A 24,092-nucleotide genomic window follows, 5' to 3' on the forward strand; every position below is an offset into this window, starting at 1 on the left:
TTTATTTTAAAATTCTTTCCTTAAGCTTTTTGATACTATCAAAAAGAGAAGGAGTTATATAGAGTATATGCTTGAAATACTTAAAATGCTTGACTTATTTCATCATGCATCAAATGCTCATTTATTTGAATTGAGACAGTCATTTGAAATGAGTATATGTTGAAATGTGGATTGATTCTTGAAACTGAACTTAAGATAAATTGAAGAAAAATTGAAGCATTCATGAAATATGTTCCTACAAATACTTAGTTATTTACTTCATGATTCATATTGATAAATTAATTGAAACATATTATATTTATTATTTGTGTATATACTCAAAATTTTATCATCATCAGAAAGAAAGAGATTATTCACCCCATAAATGATTTTGATGATTATCAAACTTTGAGTAATTATGAGTTTAATCATGTGTTTCAAGGATGAATATAGAATTTTTCAGATGTTTAAATTGAAAAATTTATCCATGAAAAAGATTTTCTCAAAAAAAAAATAAAAAATAATAATAAGTATTAAAAATAATAAAAAATTAAATAATTTAATTATTTAATTAAAAAATAATTTTTTATATAATAATATTTATCATTAAAAAATTAAATAAATATTTTAAAATATTAAACTAATAATAAGGTTATTTTAAAAATTTGATATTATATTACTAGTAATCTGATTGTCATACCAACATATCAATTAAGATTCTCAATAATTTTACTACAATATTATCTGTATGTATCAAACATAGTAATCAACATTACTGGCAATCTATCTAGATTGTAGGTAATCCAGATTACCTGATAATCTAGATTATCATTGCCTGAAAATGCACTAAATACAACCTAAGATTGTATTTGATAGTTGGCAATCTATCCAGATTGTTAGCAATTTAATATGATAATATGGATTACTGCATTTGGTATGCTCTTTGGATGGTAATCCAGATAATTTTGGCAATGCAGATTGCCTCTTGAGAGGCAATCTGAATTATCTTGTGGAGGGGTGGCTATTTAGATTATCACTTTTCTAGTAATATTATAATAAAAATTTTGGATAAAATTATCTTTTAAAAAAAATCACACAAAGCCCATTACCCAACCCACTCTACATGCAACCCCAGCCTGCGACTCCTCCATCTTCCTTTGTTTGCCCGTGGATTCTTCACCCTTGTCCCCCACCACCCTCGTGTGGCTCCTCTATGCCCATCCCCACCACCCCCATGGCTCCACACGTGCTCGCCTACTTCCCACCCCCTAGTGTTCGTAGTTCTCTACACCCTCCGGTTTGCTACTTCTCCATGCTATCACCATACCAATACCACTCCTACCACTTCTCATCAAAGAAAAAGAAGAGCATTCGGATAAAATTATTAGGGATATTTTGAGAATTTGATTTTACATTATCGATAGTCTGATTGTTATACTTAATATGTCAATCAAAATTTTCAATAATTTTACTGCAACATTAATTGTGTATACCAAATATAGTAATCAATATTACTGACAATTTAATGATAGTAATTTATCCTGAAGGCAATCCATATTACTTTTCAAGATTGCCTGGAGATACACCAAATGCAACCTAAGGATAATTAAGGGATATCTTATACATACATATATATCTTATACTAACCCCTCTACATGGTTCCTTATATATAGGCATATCTACTCTTATATTTGTCTACACTAATAAACATCTAGCTTAGGTCTATCTTCTTCTCAATGAGGCCATCACTTGCAATGTAATGCATGATGAAGTGGGGGATTTGCTAGCCTCTATATCTCATCCTTGGTATGTTTCTTCATGAGAGCCAACACCTATATATGGTTATATATGAACTTAGTTTGACACTCTTTAATATCAAGGAATATAAGTGAAATTAAGTTAAGATTGAGGATATTTTTATAATTTATCTTAAATTTTTTAATAATTATTTTAAATTTTAGCACATAATTTTCATAATTAAAAGTAAATAATTAGAATTATATTCTATTTTTTATTTATGTTCATTAATTTTTAGTCAACTATTTGTATTGAAATTAATTTCAATATTATCAATTTAGAAATTATAAATTAATTAGTTATTTATATAATAATATATAGACAAATTTATTTACATATAATTAATTTATAAAATTATTTATAAATTAAAATTAAATTAAAATTATATATTTATATAATTTTTACATTACTATAAATTATAAAGATTATAATTTATATATTGCTCTATTTGTTTAGGATAAATAAGCATTATAAATTAATAATAATAATACTTTTTTATTTAAAATAGTTTAATAAACATACCATAAAAATATCGTCCATTATTTCTTTTATTCTTCCTATATCATTTAAAGAAGGAAATCATTCTCATTCATGCTTCCATATTTTATCAAATATATGGGAGGATGAATGGAAGACCTATTCATCCTTTCTCTTATCTATCTTTTTCCTTTTATCCATCCTTAATCCCATCCATCTTCCATACTAAATAGAGGATTAGTAATAGATTTTGTTCATTTGGGCTGGTATAAGAATTATTGACCTGATGTTGGGGACCAAATTCAAGAGGGCAATGTGTGTGACGAAAAGTAAACAGTGTCAATAGGAATCAAAACTGCGATAGCTAAGCTAAGAGGTTACCTTACTTGAGGTGACTTGATCCCACCCTTCTATATAAAAGAGAGAGAGGAGAAAAGAAATGGAGAAGGAATCAATGGCGACGGCGGCGGAGGACGGAATGGTGCTGCTGGACTTTTGGGTAAGCCCATTTGGACAGCGGTGCCGGATCGCATTGGCAGAGAAGGGGGTGGATTACGAGTACAAGGAGGAGAATCTGAGCGACAAGAGCCCACTGCTGCTGAAGATGAACCCGATCCACAAGAAGATCCCCGTGCTCATCCACCACGGCAAACCTATCTGTGAATCCCTCATCATCGTCCAATACATCGATGAGATCTGGTCCAACAACCCCCTCCTTCCCTCCGACCCCTATGAGCGAGCCAAAGCACGCTTCTGGGCTGACTTTGTCGACAAGAAGGTATGGTGAGAACAATGCTAACAAGACAAAGTATATATATATACAAAACTTGCATGTCCTCCTTAGAGATAAATCAATCTTATTTTGTATAAAAGCTTGTCATGATTTTTGGGATTGTTACCATTACTAGGTCTATGAATGTGGGACAAGGCTGTGGAAGCTGAAGGGGGAGGCCCGTGAGGAAGACAGGAAGGACATGATCAAGATCTTAAAGCTTTTGGAGGGTGAGCTTGGAGACAAGAAGTACTTTGGAGGAGAGACCTTCGGCTTTGTGGATGTTGCATTGGTGCCCTTCACGGCCTGGTTCCACACCTATGAGATTTGTGGCAACTTTAGCATCGAGAAGGAATGCCCGAAGCTGGTGGCATGGGCCAAGAGGTGCATGGAGAGGGAGAGTGTTTCCAAGTCCCTTCATGATTCCCACAAGGTCCATGAGTTCGTCGGCTACCTCAAGAGGTTGTTTGGACTGGAGTAGAGGAAAGAAACATAATATATATGGATCCATGGTTTGAGTCGGGATGTATTGAAAGTTTATTGCATTTGCTTTGTATTGGAGAATGGCGTGAAATGGTTTTAGCGTGCTCCTTTGCTTCCGAATAAAATAAACTTTAAGTGTCTTATTGTCCATCTAATCCATGAAACATCAAATGGTTGTTAACATCGTCATTAGAACGGTGTCAAATCATGAGCTTTTTAATAGTCCTGGTCAAGTGTACTATGCTTATTTTTCTTTGAAGAGATTATCTCAAGGAGAAATTCTTTGTACACTGCCTGCTGCATAGAAAATCTGATGTGGAGCACACCGTTTCGTCCTATTGGATCACGTAACCATCATTTTCTAATGTACATTTAATATCCATAGTTTTACTTTTTTGTTTCAAATTTTGAATGATGAAAATGCTTCTTCCTTTTCGAAAAAATTATGGCATCCTGTGTCGATATTATGGCATCCTGCACTGAAATTATGACTTTCTGTATGGGATGTCATAATTTTTTCAAAGGATGTCATAAAGAGGGAAGGATATTTTCGTTACTGAAATTTTTGCATAATTTTTTTAATAATAAAAATATCCTTTCCTTTTTATGATATTCTGTGAAAAAATTATGATATTCTGTGCAGAAAGTCATAATTTCAATGCAGGGTGCCATAATATCGATATAGGATGTCATAATTTTTTGAAAAGAAAAAAATATTTTCATCATTCAAAATTTTAAACGAAAAAGTAGAATTGCAGATATTAAATGCATGTTGGAAAATGATAGTTTCGTGGTCCAATCGGATGAGACAGTACACTCTATATCGAATTTTCTACACCGCAAGCGGTGTACAAAGTATTTCCCTTAAGTGAGGAGATTAGATAAGCCAAGACTGTGGATGCATATGTTCTTGGCCCAAGAACATTCAAAATTTTCGCAATCCTTGCTTGCTTGATGCGGGGGGGGGGGGGTTAGAGAGAAAGGAGACGAGACACAACCCATGATTGTTCTTAAACAAATAGGAGAGAGAAAATCTAAACTCAATTTTTAGAAAATGAAATTAAAAAGATAAGAAATTGGAGAATCTTAAAAGAAGAGTTCTATTCTATATCAAATCCAGCTTCATTCTCAAAACCCATGTCGAAGTAAATGATCACGCTTTCACTCTATTCCTCTCTTTTGTTAGTTTGTTTTGTTCTATTTCTTTTAATGTCTATCTTACATACATTTTGCTTACATCTTATTAATATGACGTGGAAGTAGGGTTTGTAAAGGCCGAGATTTTGGCTATCTTTGAAAGTGCCAATGACCATGATGAGCTAAAATTAATCTTGGTTTACTTTGGTCATGATAAGAGTTTGAGAAAAATGCCAACATAAATGAGACATTTTAGGATCATGATGGTTATATGATGACTAAGATCTCAATTTATCCCCTCATATAATGGATTGATTTTAAATTAATTTAGTTAGATACTAAGAGATTAATTGATTTGAAATCAATACTTACCTAATACTGAAAAGCACTCATGCTCCTTCATTATTCATGGATGAATTACATATAACCATTTTCCTCTTTTCCTAAATCTTCTTTCACTTTAATTTGGTATCTATCAAGTATCAACCTTGAATTCTATCAATTCCTATAGATCTTTGCTATTTGCTCGCGAACTCACTCAATTCTCCTTTTTTCTTAGATTTCATTACCTACCATTCATCCCTTTTTGGCTACCCTTATCATCTTTCGCTAAATCTCAATCCCCTTACCACCTACTATGGCTCCTCGAAGTACTATAATCAGCTCATCATCATTATTTTTGATACAATCTAATATATATGATTAGACATATATTCTAATATGTACTCAAGATAGCAAAAATGAGACTAATAATATTCGCTAATAAAATCATATCATACAACTAGCATACCAGAATATTTTATTGAATGCCAGAGGATATAAAGAAGGTTATAAAAATTCAATCTAATATTGGCCTTGGATGAAAGCTCTTTTTTCCTTCATCTGGATATAGGGATGGTATCAGGCCGCAAATCAATATCCAAAGCTATCTCAATCGGATATCGGGTAATTTAGATTTATCCAATCTAAATCTAAATACCCAATAAACTATCCAAATCCAAATCCAAATATCTAATAAACTATCCAAACTTAGCCCAAACACTATCAAGATTGTATTTTTTTTTTGGCCAAACCCATCTCAATTGGGTATCGGATAATTCGGATTTATTCGGCCTGAGTTCAATTGAGTCATATTGAGCATTTTTTTTTCATTTCTGTCAACTCTAAAGCCATACTACCATTCCATAAATCATATATACCTTAAACAAATAAAATTCAACAACACTTAGTTCTATGTTCAATAAAAATAAAATTCAAACTACCTTGAGCAAATAAAATTCAATAATGGTTAGTTCAACAACACTTAGTTCCAATACCTTTGAAGTAAATAAAAATACAAATATAATTTAAAAGCACATCTAAGTTCTAAGTTTTGAAAAATTTAAATAATAATTCTCGATCAATCCTTAGTTGTAACATCATTTTTCACCCAATCCACCTACAAACAATTAATATAATAATAATATATATATCTTAAAATACTAAAATAGTTTGGGTCAGGTTTGGGTTAGGTATCGAGTTGGATGCATAGCTATCCATTCCCAGCTCGAACCCAAAGTCAAGCATTCAAGTTTTATCCAAATATGGCCCAAACCCAGTCATCGCATTGGCTATTCGACCCAATCAGGTCAGATCAGATCGGATACTCACGGGTTGGGATTTTGTTGCCATCCCTATCTAAATACCCCTTGTTCCTTAAGCTATCCTATTTTCACTTATCTAAAGACTTTGTTACTCTTTGCTTATATTACTCCAACAAGCAGATTCACTTGCTATTAAAATCCATTGGCTTTTTTGGGTGCTACTTTGGTTGTCAGAATTCCACTGCTAATTGTGTTGGGAGCAATGATTATTTTCATTTATGTTATTTTATAGTGAAGCTTTAGTCATTTTTGGCCTATCATATATTTTGAATTATGTTATTTTATACAATAAACTATCATATTGGTGGGCTACTTGTTCACTTATCATATGATATAAGGTGGGTGGAAAGTTACATATAGGGCTGAATCGGATATGGATTGGATTCTAGTATATCCATATGCACATTTATTTTGTTTGACAAATACAAATATGGATATAGATCTTAGTCGAATGCAAAATTTTATATCCATATTTATTTAAATAAAAATAAATATAAATTAGTTACTAAAAGTATGGATATAAATATGTATATAAATCAAATAATTAAACTTTATGACTACAGAATCAAAGATATCCATATTTATTTAAACAAAAATGGATATAAATCAGGTACTAAAATTATGGATATTAATATGTATATAAATCAAATAATTAAACTTTATAACTACAGAATCAAAGATATTATTATTATATGAATGATAAATCAAATTAATAATATATTCATATGATTATATATATATTTTAAAAATTAATAAGTGCTATAAAAAATTAAATAAGATTATAAAATAATCAGAATTTAGATATGAATCGGATAATTATCTATTTTTATCCATATCCATATCTTTTTTTTTAATAGATATGGATATGGATATGTATATTAGTTAGCTACTCCAATTTCTATTCATATCTAGATGAATTCAGGTATGAAAATAGATTCAGATAGATATTATCTGATCTACCATCACCCCTAGTTACATATATACCTCAAATTTATTGCTGGATTGCATATAAAAAAGGGGACTCTATAAATGAAATAAAATATATATACATATATTAGTTTCTTATGACCAAGGTATTAAATCTCAAAAATATCCAAATCTCTCTAAATAATAGGACATCGATCTCATCCAATCCTAGCAATATTCTTGATTTAGCATCCTGATAAGTACCCATAATTGCTCTTTCCTTCTTCTTTTCTTTATTGCTTTCTTCATTTGTTTGTTTCTTTTTTTTTTTTGTCTTTCTTTACTTTTTGTATTCTTTAATTTCTTTCTTTCTTTCTTTTTTTCTTTCTTCCATACTTTCTTTTTTTTTTAAAAAAAGAAATAATTTTCTTATTCTTTTTTTCTCTTTTTTCTTCTTTCCTTCTTTCCTTTTTCTTCTCTTTTCCTTCCTTTCTATTTCTTTCTCTTTTTTCTTCTTTTTTCACTTTTTTTCTACCCTACCTTCCTTTCTTTGCCTTTTCTCTTTCTTTCCTTAATTTCCTCATTCTTTTCTTGTACTCTTTTACCTTTTGTTCTTTCCTTCTCTTCTTTCTTCCCTTCTACCATGAATATTTTTCCTTATTTTTCCTCACTTCTTTCCTTCCTTTCTTATTTGTATAAAAAGTCTTAGTTCTCAACTCAAAAATGCATTTTGCTCCTTGCTCTTAACCAAACATAGGCTAAAATGAAATCCAACATGTAGAAATGCTAAGGATCATGACCTTTGATGAAGATGGTAGCTAAAAGATTAGCTCCACCTAAGTTCAGCCATATCAACCATGGATCCTATATTACCTTCCTATATTCAAAAGCAATACCACCATTCCTTCTCGGGGTAGAACCTAGAATGGTTATTGGTTATCAAGTAGGACTGAAATCAGATCGGATATAGATCAGATACTAGTATATTCATATCTATATTTATTTTATCTGATGAATATAGATAGTAGTCGAATGCAATAATTCATATCCATATTTATTTTAAATGGATATGGATATAAAATAGATATTGAAAATATAGATATAAATGCATATAAGTTGGATAATTAAACTTTATAACCAAAGAATCAAAAATATTACTAAGTAGATGATAAATCGACTTAACAATATATTAGTATAGTTGTATAATTTTTTTAAAAGTTACTGAGTGCTATATAAAATTAAATAGGATTACAAGAAGAATCAGATAGTTATTTAACCATATCGATATCCATTTTTCTTCGATGGATATGAATATGGATATGGATATTAGTTGGATATTCTAAACTTTATCCATATTTGGATAGATTTGGATATGAAAATAGATCCAGATAGATATTATCCGATCCACTTTCACCCCCATTATCAAGGTACATTATAAACTTTTTATCTAATTAAATTTGAACACTTATGATAGTTTCCATGTATAGCAAAACTAAGATTAGAATCATATATCAGCAATTAAATGACCACCATCTACAATATAGTATAATTAGTATATTTTCTCTTTGACATATTTTTATTGTCATTGGACAAGGGACATTTTCTCATAAAATCCAAATTTTTGTTCAATTTTGGAGTTTTGAGTAGGATTGATTTTTAGTAAAATCTATATAATTAATTCTTATTAGACAAAAAAAAAGTCTTTAGATATTTTCTAGCTACTATGGCTAATTAAACTAAAATTAGCTTAAGCGACATTTGCATATTTAATATAAAATTAAATTGAGATATCATGACTATCTTCTTTATATACAGAATTATAAACAATATTGGATCATATCATACATCAATCTTAGAGAAAGAAAAAACTGTGCAAATATCACTGTTTGGATAGAATGACCAAGTAAATGGAGTATTTTTTTCATAAGGAAAATTGGAACATTTTGGACACCGAAAAACAATCACACCTAAGAGTGAGGTTGGGTGTCAACCTATATGATTGTCATTGCAGACGGTATCCAATATTGGATTGGAGTTGAACTTGGCAATTACACCTGATCCAAATGGGTCCCGACCCGACCCGACTCGACCCTAATGGGTCGGATTGGTCAATATGCTGATCGAATTTTGATCCGATCTGATCGAATCTAATAAATTTATATCTTAGGTTGGATCAAGTTTGGGTTGTGGCCTCCCCGATTTACTATCCGATCCGAATCTGATCTGATTTTATGTATATATATTGTTCAAATGTGGACTGGTTCTATAAAATATGGGCCTTATATCCTTTAAACTTGGTTAAAGCCTCAAGAGTTAAAAAGTGGTAGTGGGCTATTATTCAATGCTTTTATTTTCATGTAGAAAATCTTATTTAGGTGGAGTGGGTATCTGATCAGATAATTGATATCCAATCGGATAGGATGCGGATAAAGAAAGTGTTGACTCGTTGGATCATAGGTCGGGTTCGGATCCAAATGTTGGGATATTGGGTTGGATTCGGATCGACCCAAACCCATACCCGACCCGACCCAATGCCAAACCTAATTGGAGTGGCTAGTTAATTTCTCATAGCCATTAGAGTATTTGACTCTACATTGGCATAGGAGGTATGTTTCATATCGAACAATCAACTCCATGGGACCATCTCTTAGAAAAATTACTATCATAGTTGGAGATATTCTTTTATGTATAGCGTATAAGTGGTCTCCTGATATATTAAAAATTCCAGATTAGTTATTTAATGGAGCTAGGATTAGATGTGAGTGATGGAGCATGTAAGAAGTTTGTAAGGGCAAATATACGGTAGGAGAAAAGTACAATTAATGGAGGAATCAAGTTTTCATCAAAAGAAAAAGGGAGGAATCAAGTTAATTAAAGGAAATAATGAGGCCAAGGCATCTGGAGATGCCGCTTAGCAAGTAGTTCAACAGATCAGAGAGGTAGATGATGGTTTAATATTGTTGTTATTTTATCATTATGCAACACTATAAATCTAGCGCCTAGAATTTGAAAGCGATTGTCAATTTAAAAACTAAAGACCTCACATTTAGGTGCAAACTAAGAATAAAGAATTAAAAAGAGATAACTAGCTTCTTCTTTGCTTTGCTATAAAGAAGGCAATTTCATTATGGCAATTAATTAGCGCCTTCAAGATGCTCCATGACATGGGATACTCCACCAACTAGTCATGTTGTAGTTCATAATTTGATATCCTTCTAATGATGTTAACAACCATTTCATGTTGCGTGGATTAGATTGAAAAAAAAGATACTCAAAGATTCTTTTATTCATAAGTAAAGGATTTCATGCCCTTCCTACACAAAGTAAACACGATCAAGTTTCCTTCTAACACAAAGGAAATACGATAAACTTTTCGTACATATCCCTACTTAAACCGTGCATGTAGCCATACACCACGTTTCTTTCCTCTACTCCACTCCATACTTTTTCTTGAGTTTGCCGACGTACTCATAGACCTTGTGAGGATGATGAACGGACTTGGAGACGGTCTCCCTTTCCTTGCACCTCTTGGCCCACGCCGTCAGTTTCGGGCATTCCTTCTCGATGCTAAATTTGCCACAGGTCTCGTAGGTGTAGAACCAGGCGGTGAAGGGCGCCAGCGCTACATCCACAAAGCCGAAGATCTCTCCCCCAAAGTACTTCTTGTCTCCGAGCTCACCCTCCAAAAGCTTCAAGATCTCGATCATGTCCTTCCTGGCCTCCTCGTGGGCCTCCCCCTTCAGCTTCCACAGCCTCGTCCCACATTCAGAAACCTAATAACAGTAACTAACGCAATAACTTGGCCAGCTTTTACACAAAAAGAGATCGATACCTCTTTGTTTTACATGTATACTTTGTCTTGTTAGCATTGTTGTCTCCATACCTTCTTGTCGACGAAGTCGGCCCAGAAGCGTGCTTTGGCCCGCTCGTAGGGGTCGGAGGGGAGGAGGGGGTTGTTGGACCAGACCTCGTCAATGTATTGGACGATGACGAGGGATTCGCAGATAGGTTTGCCGTGGTGGATGAGCACGGGGATCTTCTTGTGGATCGGGTTCATCTTCAGCAGCAATGGGCTCTTGTCGCTCAGATTCTCCTCCTTGTACTCGTACTCCACACCCTTCTCCGCCAACGCGATCCGGCACCGCTGCCCGAACGGACTCACCCAGAAGTCCAGCAGCACCACCCCCTCCTTCTCTGCCGCCGTCGCCATTGTTTCCGTCTCTATTTCTTTTCTCCTCTCTCTCTCTCTCTCTCTCTTTCCAGATTGAGTAACAAGCGATGAGAAGAAGCTCTACAACTCTAGGGGCCTATATATAGAGGATGGGATTGGGGGACGGTGAGGTAACCTCTTACGTTAGCTGAAAGTTTTTTGAAAGCGGAAAAGACGATAATGACTTTGAAGCACCGTAGCATTTGCCCACTTCGTTTCGTTCTTTTCTTGTTTCTATCTTGGGAGGTGAGGGGTATGGATGATGTTTTTTTTTTACCAAACAAAAGAAAAAGAGAAAGATGGTCTCGCTGTCTAGAGAGTTCCGAAGGGAAACATGTCATGGCTTGCGTCACCATCACCGTCGGTTGCATGATGAAGGGTGGGGATTTGAGGATGCAACTTGCCGTGGGAGAGTTGACCATGGTAGGGTGGTCTTGATGATCTACGACGACGGATGGAGTCTCTAAAACAAAAGAAAAAGAGAAAGATGGTCTCGCTGTCTAGAGAGTTCGGAAGGGAAACATGTCATGGCTTGCGTCACCATCACCGTCGGATGGATGATGAAGGGTGGCGATTTGATGATGCAACTTGACGTGGGAGAGTTGACCATGGTAAGGTGGTCTTGATGATCTGCGAGGATGGATGGAGTCTCAAATCGATGATTCGGTGGGCGAGTGGTTGGGCGGGGCCCTGCTGAAGAAGAATTTATGAAGGGCAGGTTTTACTTTAACTTCTTGTAATCCCCTTTGGACTAAAAGTTCATGAGTTTGGAAAGATGTTAATAGTTGTAGTTAACATGGTTAAGAATGAGATAATGATCGCATTGTATGCCTTTGTTCGGGTGGATCGATCATAGTGGATCACAAGGACGCATGAAGTTTAATGAAGTCAAATGAAGGGCATGTGATGATGGTTGATTGCACCCGCCATTTGTAGCTTTCGATTTAATACTGCATCTCGAATGAATTTTTCTTATTTTTATTTTATGATCAAATATTAACAACATGGCTTAATAAATGGGTAAGAATTGTTCGAAGAGCTTCGACTAAGAAAGAAGCTCTTTAAGCAGATGATTTACATTTTGAATTCTTTTTTTTTTTTTTTTTGCTTTAATACATTTTGAATTGTACTTGAGTATAATGGGAATATTTAGATGGATAATTAACTAATGCTTGGCTGCCTATAGTAACCGGCAATGGAGATGCCATATAGAATCTATTTTTTATATGTATAGATGTCAAAGCATTTCACCTTTTATTATCCAACTATATATATATATATATATATATATATATATATATATATATATATATATATATATATATATATATATATATATATATATATATATATATATATATATATATATATATATATCTTAAAGCACTCCATCCTTGATTTTCCATTCAGTTATATATATCTCAAAGCACTCGGTCCTTTGTCACCATCCATTTGCATAAATCTTGAAGCACTTTATCTTTTATTATCCGTCCACCTATAGAGATCTCAAAGCCCTCCATCCTTCATCATCTATGTGCAAAGATCTCAAAACACTCCATCCTTTATCATTCATCCGCTTGCACAAATCTTAAAATACTCCATCTTTTATCATCCCATTGCTTGCCTAGATCTCAAAGTATTATATCTTTTATCATTCATCCGCTTGCACAAATATCAAAGCACTCTATCTCCATAGCTCTCCTTTCCATTTGTGTCTATTGATGCAATTTTTCGACTTGAGGTCGGAGCGGCTAGAGTGGGCAGCGGCAACAGGGTGACAGTGGCAAGACGTGCAAAAAAAATCTCTGACCGAAGTTGACTCTGACGGGGATCCTCCTATGCTCATGTTAAAATCTCGAAATAGATAGGAAGGAGCATGCGAGAGAGAGAGATTGCATATCTGGGGTCTCCTGTTTGCCTCTATTTATAGATAGAGGTAAGTGCTAGGAGAGAGGAGAGTTGGAGGCCATCCTAGTTGCTTCAGGCATGTCACCTTGAGCTGGCCTGATCTCCTATGATTTGAAGGTTATCGTTGCCTTATCTGGCTCGTGGCCAGCTACTTCTAGTGGTCGTATAATTTAAAAAGAATATGTGAGAGCTTCTAATCAATCCTTCTAAGTATGTCGATCAAGGCCAACTGATGCTCCCTGAGATCGGTGGAAGCGGGGGTCGGTCGAAGCATGGGTTGATGGTTGATGTATGGGGTCAGTGGACAACCATAAATCAGCCATGATTGAGTTTTATTGATGTCTTCAACTCAGACAGCAGAGAATTTCTACCTATAACATATGCCCACTACTCCCAAGTTCGAGCAAGAACTGGATTGGGCGAAGGAAGTACATTAGATCAAATCCACCAAGGATACGTGTCAGATGCTTGATCCCTTAGTCATTATAATGCGTCCGTGTTGCTTGGGCAAGACGAAACATCATGCATGCCATTTTAGATACGCTCATAAATGAGCTGTCGAGAGGTCTATTAGGCCAATGAAGTCATGCCAGGTGGTGATCATCCAGCAGGACTAGTTGAACCGATGCTCGAATCACGCCGTTTAAGGCATCTATAAGTAGAGATCTGTCCCTTTTATTTGTACCTTTTAGTTGTGTCCTCTTCAAGCTTTGTGTCGGCAGTGGTTCTTGGACTTTCTTGGCAACTTTTGACCATTTTCTCTGACAGCCTCCGTCACGTGCTTGCTCAAACGCAGGTTGGTCTCCCAGCACATCCCTGAGTCCCTCCTTGTCGATTCTTGCTTCTCCCATTTCATTTGTTGGTCTTGCTTCCACCATCTTCGTTGCTCATTTTTTTCTTTTTTTCATTTAGCTTCTAATCATAAGATGGGCAGATCAGGCGACATAGTAGGGGGCTATTCTTCCGATCCTTCTTCTTTAGGGTATGGCCCCAAGGAGCCGGATGCCATGCACAAGGTTGAAAAGTTCTACATGCCTGGATAGTATTGCTCGGTACTAGCCCCCGATGACTTGAGTTTACTACGGGCTCAGTTTCGGATTTGTTTTAAATATGAGTTGGAACTCCTAAGACAGAGCGGTCGGATTTGCGACCCTCCCCATGGCCAGCTTGCTCTGTATGAGAAGGCCTTCCAGGCAGCACTTAGACTTTTCCTCCATCTGTTTATTATCTAGCTTTTCAATTTTTTTGGACATGTCATTGAGTTCAATGGTTCAAACTCTTAGCATTTTATGTGTGGTTTTCTCATCGCTTATTTCTTGGCCGAGGTCCATCCAACCATCCCCCTTTTTCGATCTTTCTTCATCCTCAAGAGATATCCCTATGCCAACAATTGGTGGTATGTCTCCTCTCAAAAAAGAATTTTATATTTAATCTAAGGTTCTCCTTCCTATGTTCATGGTTGGAAGGAGCATTTTCTTTTTATTTCTTCTTCTTCAAGTAAGGATTGGGGATTTGCTCACTGGGGACGGCCAAGAGAGTCGGTCCTTCAGATTCCATTATTAGAGAAGAAAGATACTCAGCACTTTAAGATCTTGCATGAGTATAAGATTCTACCATTAAAGCAGCTGTTGTCAAAACTGATGCTCTGCAACATTAGTCTTAGTCCAGCTGACCCCCAAGGTGAGCGTCGGTTTGATAGGTTGATCTTTCTTCTTTTTTTTTTTTTCTTTTGGATTGACCTGCTTCTACTTGATGTAGATATGAGGCTCGAAGAGCTCAAAATGCTGAAGAAGAATATCCTAAGGAAGAGGAAAGCTTCGGGCCCAGAAGAAGCTAAGGCTGTCGAAGTTGGGCAGATGATGGGATCGACCTCCCTTGGATCTCATATGCCATGGTCGATGTAGTGCTAGCTTCCCCAGCCCAAGCTCATGTTTCAGAGCCAAGGCCTTCGGCTCTTGTCCCTACCCCTTAAGTCGGGGGCTCTTGTTAGTCATCCTCCTGAGCTGAACAAGTCAGCTTGGTTCCTACTATCACCCCGATCGACTAAGGACCAGGCACATCTTCGATTTCGCCATCCAATTCTATCCTAGAGAACTGGAGGGTTGCTCGTGACTTGCTCTAGTGGATCTTCTCTTGGATGATCTTAAAAGGATGGAGGATCTGAGTTTGAACCACTAGCAGAAAGAGGCAATAATCTCATTTGTTCGAGTGAGTTTTTCCTTAACTCGTTCTTTGCATGTACTTTCTGCAATTGACCTACTTTTTTCTTACATAGTTGGGCTATTATATTTATTTATCCTTTGATTAATTTTGATGATTCTCAGATTTTGAATAATCATAAGTTTAATCATATATTTCAAAGATGAATGTAGAATTTTTCAGATGTTTAAATTGAAGAATTCATCCGTAGAGAAGATCCCCTCAAAAGAAGCTAAGTCAAGAAGTTTAAGGATAGTTTTTCAATTGTTTGACTTAGTAGAGTCGACCTCAGGAGGCTAGAAGCCAACCTCTGAATAAAAACAGACTAAAAATAGAAGAAAAATCAAGTTCAAAAAGTTCAGAAGTCGACCCTAGGGAAGAGGAGTCCACTCTGATATGCTTGGAGCGAACTGGCATATGCTTGAGTTGACTCATAAATAATAGGAGTCGATTCACTCAGAGAAGATAGAAGATTATTTTTTCAGGACTCCAACTCGAATCGACTTCTGAAGAGCTCGAGTCGACCTCAAGATAGCTCTGGTCAACTCCTGAGGAACTCGGATCGACTCGTAGTATGGGATATCAGTAATTGCTAGTTTTTTATACTTTTTTAATGGCTAGTTTTTTAATTTGACAGTCAAAACTCATTCTTTAGCAACTTTCAAGCCTATTAAAATCTAGAAAATCATTTGAAAAATAAGAAAAAAAGGATCAAAAGAACATTCAAATTTATGAGAGATTCATTAAATATCCTTAAGAAAGAGAAGAGAGAAATTTATGCACAGAATTCAGAGAGATTTTAAGAGCAATCATCTCCATCATCTTTCACATCTTCTCAAGCATTAAGAAGAAAAATTGAAACATCATTCAAGCAATCCAACACTAACTTCTTTAGCTTCAAAAGCATTTATTTTTCTATTTCTTTTGTGCTGAAATTCTCATATCTTGTATCTCATTTTCTTTTCAAATTTTTTTGGGAGAAAGAAATTTGGGGTTAGGTCCATACAAATCTAAAATTGAAAAATTAAAGTCTTTTATAGATAAATTTACATTAGGTTCTCAAAAGCTTCAAATGATTTTGAACAATCGAAAGGCTATTTTTAATAAAGCTGGAATTGATTTTGGTATTAAGCCATATTTGAAACATATATTTATATTTTGTTATGATCAAAAAAATCTCTAAATTTAAAACTTGCTCTTTAAATCTCTAATTGGTATCAAGAAAAAGATTCAAGAAATTTACTATTTGAACTGATTTTCAAAATAATTGGTACCAAAAATTGATATAAAGCAAATTATTTTTACAATTGGTATCAAACAACCTATCTCTTAGAAAAAGGAAAGATTATTTTATCCCAAGCGTATTTTGCTCTGACACCACATTTTGCTCTATTACATTCAAAAAATTTAATTGATAAATAATTATTAAGAAAAGAAAGAGATGAGTTTCCAAATATATCTAATGCTTAGCTTTGATATTCTAAATTTTTTATTCTGAAAAGCTTTATTCTGAAATGCTTTATTCTTTTTGAATTTTTGAAGCTTAAAGCAATCTTATAATTGAATTTGAGAATCTATTTAATGTATCTACTTTATTCAAAAAGGAAGAGATGTGCCTTTTAAATCTATATTGATCAAAAAAAGAAAGAAATTCAATCTCCTGTAAATTTTTAAAAAGATAAAAGTTTTAAAATGGGGGAGAAATTTTAAAATCTGAATTTGAAAGTTTAATCTAAGATTTGAAAAAGAACTTGAATCAAATTCTGAATAGTGAAGTATGTTTATCTGAGTTTTAACTTGATTTTGATGATTTATTTTAAAATTCTTTCCTTAAGCTTTTTGATACTGTCAAAAAGAGGAGTTATATAGAGTATATGCTTGAAATGCTTAAAATGCTTGAGTTATTTCATCATGCATCAAATGCTCATTTAATTGAATTGAGACAGTCATTTGAAATGAGTATATGTGGAAATGTGTATTGATTCTTGAAACTGAACTTAAGATAAATTGAAAAAAAATTGAAGCATTCATGAAATATGTGCCTACAAATACTTAGTTATTTACTTCATGATTCATATTGATAAATTAATTGAAACATATTATATTTATTATTTGTATATATACTTAAAATTTTATCATCATCAGAAAGAAAGAGATTGTTCACCCCATAAATAATTTTGATGATTATCAAACTTTGAGTAATTATGAGTTTAATCATGTGTTTCAAGGATGAATATAAATTTTTTCAGATGTTTAAATTGAAAAATTTATCCATGAAAAAAATTTTCTCAAAAAAAGTAATAAAAAAATAATAATAAATATTAAAAATAATAAAAATTAAATAATTTGATTATTTAATTAAAAAATAATTTTTTTATATAATAATTTTTATCATTAAAAAATTAAATAAATATTTTAAAATACTAAACTAATAATAAGGTTATTTTAAAAATTTGATGTTATATTATAGTAATCTAATTGTCATACCAACATATCAATTAAGATTCTCAATAATTTTACTACAATATTATCTGTATGTACCAAATATAGTAATCAACATTACTGACAATCTATCTAGATTACAGGTAATTCAGATTATCTGATAATCCAAATTATCAGTACCTGGCAATGTACCAAATGCAACCTAAGATTGCGTTTGATAGTTGGCAATCTATCCAGATTGTTAGCAATTTAATATGATAATATGATTTATTGTATTTGGTATGCTTTTTGGATGGTAATCCAGATTGTCTTGGCAATACAGATTGCCTCATAAGAGGCAATTTGAATTATCTTGTGGAGGGGTGGCCATTTAGATTGTCACTTTTTTAGCAATATTATAATAAAAATTTTGGACAAAATTATCTTTTAAAAAAAATCACACAAAGCCCATTACCCAACCCACTCAACATGCACCCCCAGCCTGTGGCTCCTCCATCTCTCTTTGTCTGCCCGTGGCTTCTCCACCCTTGTCCCCCACCACCATCGTGTGGCTCCTCTATGCCCATCCCCACCACCCCCATGGCTCCACACGTGCTCGCCCCTTCCCACCCCCTAGTGTCCGCAGTTCTCCACACCCTCCGATCTGCTACTTCTCCATGCTATTACCATACCAACACCACTCCTACCACTTCTTATCAGAGAAAAAGAAGAGCATCCGGATAAAATTATTAGGGATATTTTTAGAATTTGATTTCACATTATCGATAATCTGATTGTCATACCTAACATGTCAATTAAGATTTTCAATAATTTTATTGTAATATTAATTGTGTATACCAAATATAGTAATCAACATTATTGACAATTTAATGGTAGTAATTTATCCTAAAGGCAATCCATATTACTTTCCAAGATTGCTTGGAGATACACCAAATGCAACCTAAGGATAATTAAGGGATATCTTATACATACATACATACATGCATACATACATACATACATATATATATACATATACATATATATATATATATATATATATATATATATGTGTGTGTGTGTGTGTGTGTGTGTGTGTGTGTGTGTGTGTGTGTCTATATATATATATATATATATATATATATATATATATATATATATATATATATATATATATATATATATATATATATATATATATATATATATATATCTTATACTAACCCCTCTACATGGTTCCTTATATGCCATTATAGGCATATCTACTCTTATGTGTGTCTACACTAATAAACATCTAGCTTAGGTCTATCTTCTTCTCAACGAGGCTATCAGATGCAATGTAATGCATGATGAAGTGGGGGATTTGCTAGCCTCTATATCTCATCCTTGGTATGCTTTCTCATGAGAGCCAACACCTATATATGGTTATATATGAACTTAGTTTGACACTCTTTAATATCAAGGAATATAAGTGAAATTAAGTTAAGATTAAGGATATTTTTATAATTTATCTTAAATTTTTTTAATAATTATTTTAAATTTTAGCACATAATTTTCATAATTATAAGTAAATAATTAAAATTATCTTCTATTGTTTATTTATGTTCATTATTTTTTAGTCAGCTATTTGTATTGAAATTAATTTCAATATTATCAATTTAGAAATTATAAATTAATCAGTTATTTATATAATTAATATATAAACAAATTTATTTATATATAATTAATTTATAAAATTATTTATAAATTTAAATTAAATTAAAATTATATATTTATATAATTTTTATATTACTATAAATTATAAAGATTATCATTTATATATTGCTCTATTTGTTTAGGATAAATAAGCATTGTAAATTGATAATAATAATACTTTTTTTATTTAAAATAGTTTAATAAACATACCATACAAATATCATCCATTATTTCTTTTATTCTTCCTATATCATTTAAAGAAGGGAATCATTCTCATTCATGCTTTCATATTTTATCAAATATATGAGAGGATGAATGGAAGACCTATTCATCCTTTCTCTTATCTATCCTTTTTCTTGTATCCATCTTTAATCCCATCCATCTTCCATACTAAATAGAGGATTAGTAATAGATTTTGTTCATTTGGGCTGGTATAAGAATTATTGACCTGATGTTGGGTACTAAACTCAAGAGGGCAATGTGTGCGACAAAAAGTAAACACAGCCAATAGAGATCAAAACTGTGAGAGCTGAGCTTAGAGGTTACCTCACTTAAGGTGACTTGATCCCATCCTTCTATATAAAAGAGAGAGAGGAGAAAAGAAATGGAGAAGGAATCAATGGCGACGGCGGCGGAGGATGGGGTGGTGTTGCTGGACTTCTGGGTAAGTCTGTTCGGGCAGCGATGCCGGATCGCATTGGCGGAGAAGGGGGTGGATTACGAGTACAAGGAAGAGAATCTGAGAGATAAGAGCCCACTGCTGCTGAAGATGAACCCGATCCACAAGAAGATCCCAGTGCTCATCCACCACGGCAAACCTATCTGTGAATCCCTCATCATCGTCCAATACATCAACGGGATTAGTTCGACAACCCCCTCCTTCCCTTCGACCCCTGTGAGCGGGCCAAAGCATGCTTCTAGGCTGACTTCGTCGATACGAAGGTACGGTGAGAACAATGCTAACAAGACAAAGTACATATATATATATAAAACTTGCATGTCCTCCTTTAGAGATAAATCAATCTTATTTTGTGTAAAAGCTTGTCAAGATTTTTGGGATTGTTATTGTTACTAGGTTTATGAACGTGGGACAAGGTTGTAGAAGCTGAAGGGGGAGGCCCGCGAGGAAGACAGAAAGGACAAGATCGAGATCTTGAAGCTTTTGGAGGGTGAGCTTGGAGACAAGAAGTACTTTGGAGAAGAGACCTTCGGCTTTGTGGATGTTGCATTGGTGCCCTTCATGGCCTGGTTCCACACCTATGAGATTTGTGGCAACTTCAACATCGACAAGGAATGCCCGAAGCTGGTTGCATGGGCCAAGAGGTGCATGGAGAGGGAGAGTGTTTCCAAGTCCCTTCATGATTCCCACAAGGTCCATGAGTTCGTCGGCTACCTCAAGAGGTTGTGTGGACTGGAGTAGAGGAAAGAAACATAGTATATATGGATCCATGGTTTTAGTTGGGATGTATTGAAAGTTTATCGCATGTGCTTTGTGTTGGAGAAGGGTATGAAATGGTTTTAGCATGCTCCTTTGCTTTTGAATAAAAGAAACTTTGAGTGTCTTATTTTCCATCTAATCCATGAAACATCAAATGGTTGTTAACATCGTCATTAGAACGGTGTCAAATCATGAGCTTTTTAATAGTCCTGGTCAAGTATACTATGCTTATTTTTCTTTGAAGAGATTGTCTTAAAGAGAAATTCTTTGCACACCGCCTGCGGCGTAGAAAATCTGACGTGGAGCACACCACTTCATCCTATTGAATCACGTAACCATCATTTTCTAATGTAAATTTAATATCCATAGTTTTACTTTTTTTGTTTCAAATTTTGAATGATAAAAATGCTTCTTCCTTTCTAAAAAAAATATGGCATCCTATGTTGATATTATGGCATCCTGCTTTAAAATTATGGTTTTCTACATGGGATATCATAATTTTTTCATAGGATATCATAAAAGAGGGAAGGACATTTTCGTCACTGAAATTTTTCATAAATTTTTTAATAATAAAAATGCCCTTCTCTCTTTATGATATTTTGTGAAAAAATTATGACATCCTGTGAAGAAAGTCATAATTTCAAAGTAGGATGCCACAATATCGGTATAGGATATCATAATTTTTGAAAAAGAAGGGATATTTTTGTCATTCAAAATTTCAAACGAAAAAGTAGAACTGCGGGTATTAAATGCATGTTGGAAAATGATGACTACGTGGTCCAATCAGATGAAACAGTGCACTCCACGTCAGATTTTCTACACCACAAGCGGTGCACAAAGTATTTCCTTTAAGTGAGGAGATTAGATAAGCCAAGACTGTGGATGCATATGTTCTTGGCCCAAGAACATTCAAAATTTTCACAATCCTTGCTTGCTTGATGCGGGGGGGTCAGAGAGAAAGGAGATGAGACACGACCCATGATTGTTCTTGAACAAATGGGAGAGAGAAAATCTAAACTCAATTTTTAGAAAAATGAAATTAAAAAATAAGAAATTGGAGAATCTTAAAAGAAGAGTTCTATTCTATATCAAATCCAGCTTCATTCTCAAAACCCACGTCGAAGTAACTGATCACGCTTTCACTCTATTCCTCTCTTTAGTTAGTTTGTTTTGTTCTATTTCTTTTAATGTCTATCTTACACACATTTTGCTTACATCTTATTAATATGACGTGAAAGTAGGGTTTGTAAAGGCCAAGATTTTGGCTATCTTTGAAAGTGCCAATGAGCATGATGAGCTAAAATTAATCTTGGTTTACTTTGGTCATGATAAGAGTTTGAGAAAAATGCCAACATAAATGAGACATTTTAGGATCATGATGGTTATATGATGACTAAGATCTCAATTTATCCCCTCATATAATGGATTGATTTTAAATTAATTTAGTTAGATACTAAGAGATTAATTGATTTGAAATCAATACTTACCTAATACTGTAAAGTACTCATGCTCCTTCATTATTCATGGATGAATTACATATAACCATTTTTCTCTTTTCCTAAATCTTCTTTCACTTTAATTTGGCATCTATCAAGTATCAACCACGCATTCTATCAATTCCTATAGATCTTTTCTATTTGCTCGCAAACTCACTCAATTCTCTTTTTTTCTTAGATTTCATTACCTACCATTCATCCCTTTTTGGCTACCCTCATCATCTTTCACTAAATCTCAATCCCCTTACCACCTACTGTGGCTCCTCGAAGTACTATAATCAGCTTATCATCATTATTTTTGATACAATCTAATATATATGATTAGACATATATTCTAATATGTACTCAAGATAGCAAAAATGAGACTAATAATATTTGCTAATAAAATCATATCATACAACTAGCATACCAGAATATTTAATTGAATGCTAGAGGATATAAAGAAGGCTAATATTTAGAGTACGTTATATTAGCTATATGGTTATAAAAATTAATCTAATATTGGCCTTGGATGAAAGCTTCTTTTTCCTTCATCTGGATATAGGGATGGCATTAGGCCGCAAATCAATATCCAAACCCATCTCAATCGGATATCGGGTAATTCAGATTTATCCAATCTGAACCTAAATACCCAATAAACTATCCAAATGCAAATACTCAAAAAACTATCCAAACTCAGCCCAAATACTATCAAGATTGCATTTTTTTTGGCCAAATCTATCTCAATTGGGTATCGGATAATTCGGATTTATCCGGCCTTAGTTCAATTGAGTCATATTGAGCATTTTTTTTTCATTTCTATCAACTCTAAAGCCATACTGCCATTCCATAAATCATACATATCTTAAACAAATAAAATTCAACAACACTTAGTTCCATATTCAATCAAAATAAAATTCAAACTGCCTTAAGAAAATAAAATTCAATAATGCTTAGTTCAACAACACTTAGTTCCAATACCTTTGAAGTAAATAAAAATACAAACATAATTTAAAAGCACATCTAAGTTCTAAGTTTTGAAAAACTTAAACAATAATTCTCGATCGATCCTTAGTTGCAACATCATTTTTCACCCAATCCACCTACAAACAATTAATATAATAATATATATATATATATTAAAATACTAAAATAGTTTGGGTTGGGTTCGGGTTAGGTATCGAGTTGGATGCATAGCAACCCAGTCCCAGCTCGAGCCCAAAGTCAAGAATTCAAGTTTTATCCAAATCTGGCCCAAACCCAGTCATCGCATTGGCTATCCAACCCAATCGGGTCAGATCAGATCAGATACTCATGGGTTTGGATTTTGTTGCCATCCCTATCTAAATCCCCTTTGTTCCTCAAGCTATCATATTTTCACTTATCTAAAGACTTTGTTACTCTTTGCTTATATTACTCCGACAAGCAGCTTCACTTGCTATTAAAATCCAATGGCTTTTTGGGTGCTACTTTGGTTGTCAGAATTCCACTGCTAATTGTGTTGGGAGAAATGATTATTTTCATTTATGTTATTTTATAGTGAAGCTTTAGT

General features: G+C 33.7%; 2 protein-coding genes and 1 pseudogene across 2 annotated transcripts; 2 read left to right on the forward strand and 1 right to left on the reverse strand.

The window, feature by feature from the left end:
- Window positions 1–2,707: 2,707 nt before the first annotated feature.
- Window positions 2,708–3,506, forward strand: LOC140855416 (probable glutathione S-transferase parA). The gene is made up of 2 exons (XM_073251309.1): window positions 2,708–3,031; window positions 3,162–3,506. Exons 1-2 carry the CDS (start codon window positions 2,708–2,710, stop codon window positions 3,504–3,506), a joined length of 669 nt encoding a protein of 222 aa, XP_073107410.1.
- Window positions 3,507–10,449: 6,943 nt separating this feature from the next.
- Window positions 10,450–11,484, reverse strand: LOC140855580 (probable glutathione S-transferase parA). The gene is made up of 2 exons (XM_073251608.1): window positions 11,078–11,484; window positions 10,450–10,967 (listed from the first exon to the last, which is right to left on the reverse strand). Exons 1-2 carry the CDS (start codon window positions 11,402–11,404, stop codon window positions 10,623–10,625), a joined length of 672 nt encoding a protein of 223 aa, XP_073107709.1. The 5' UTR covers window positions 11,405–11,484; the 3' UTR covers window positions 10,450–10,622.
- Window positions 11,485–20,246: 8,762 nt separating this feature from the next.
- Window positions 20,247–21,047, forward strand: LOC105059425 (probable glutathione S-transferase; annotated as a pseudogene).
- The last annotated feature ends 3,045 nt before the right edge of the window (window positions 21,048–24,092 follow it).

This window comes from Elaeis guineensis, chromosome 2 (assembly GCF_000442705.2).
Source record: "Elaeis guineensis isolate ETL-2024a chromosome 2, EG11, whole genome shotgun sequence".
NCBI classification, from domain to species: Eukaryota; Viridiplantae; Streptophyta; class Magnoliopsida; order Arecales; family Arecaceae; genus Elaeis; species Elaeis guineensis.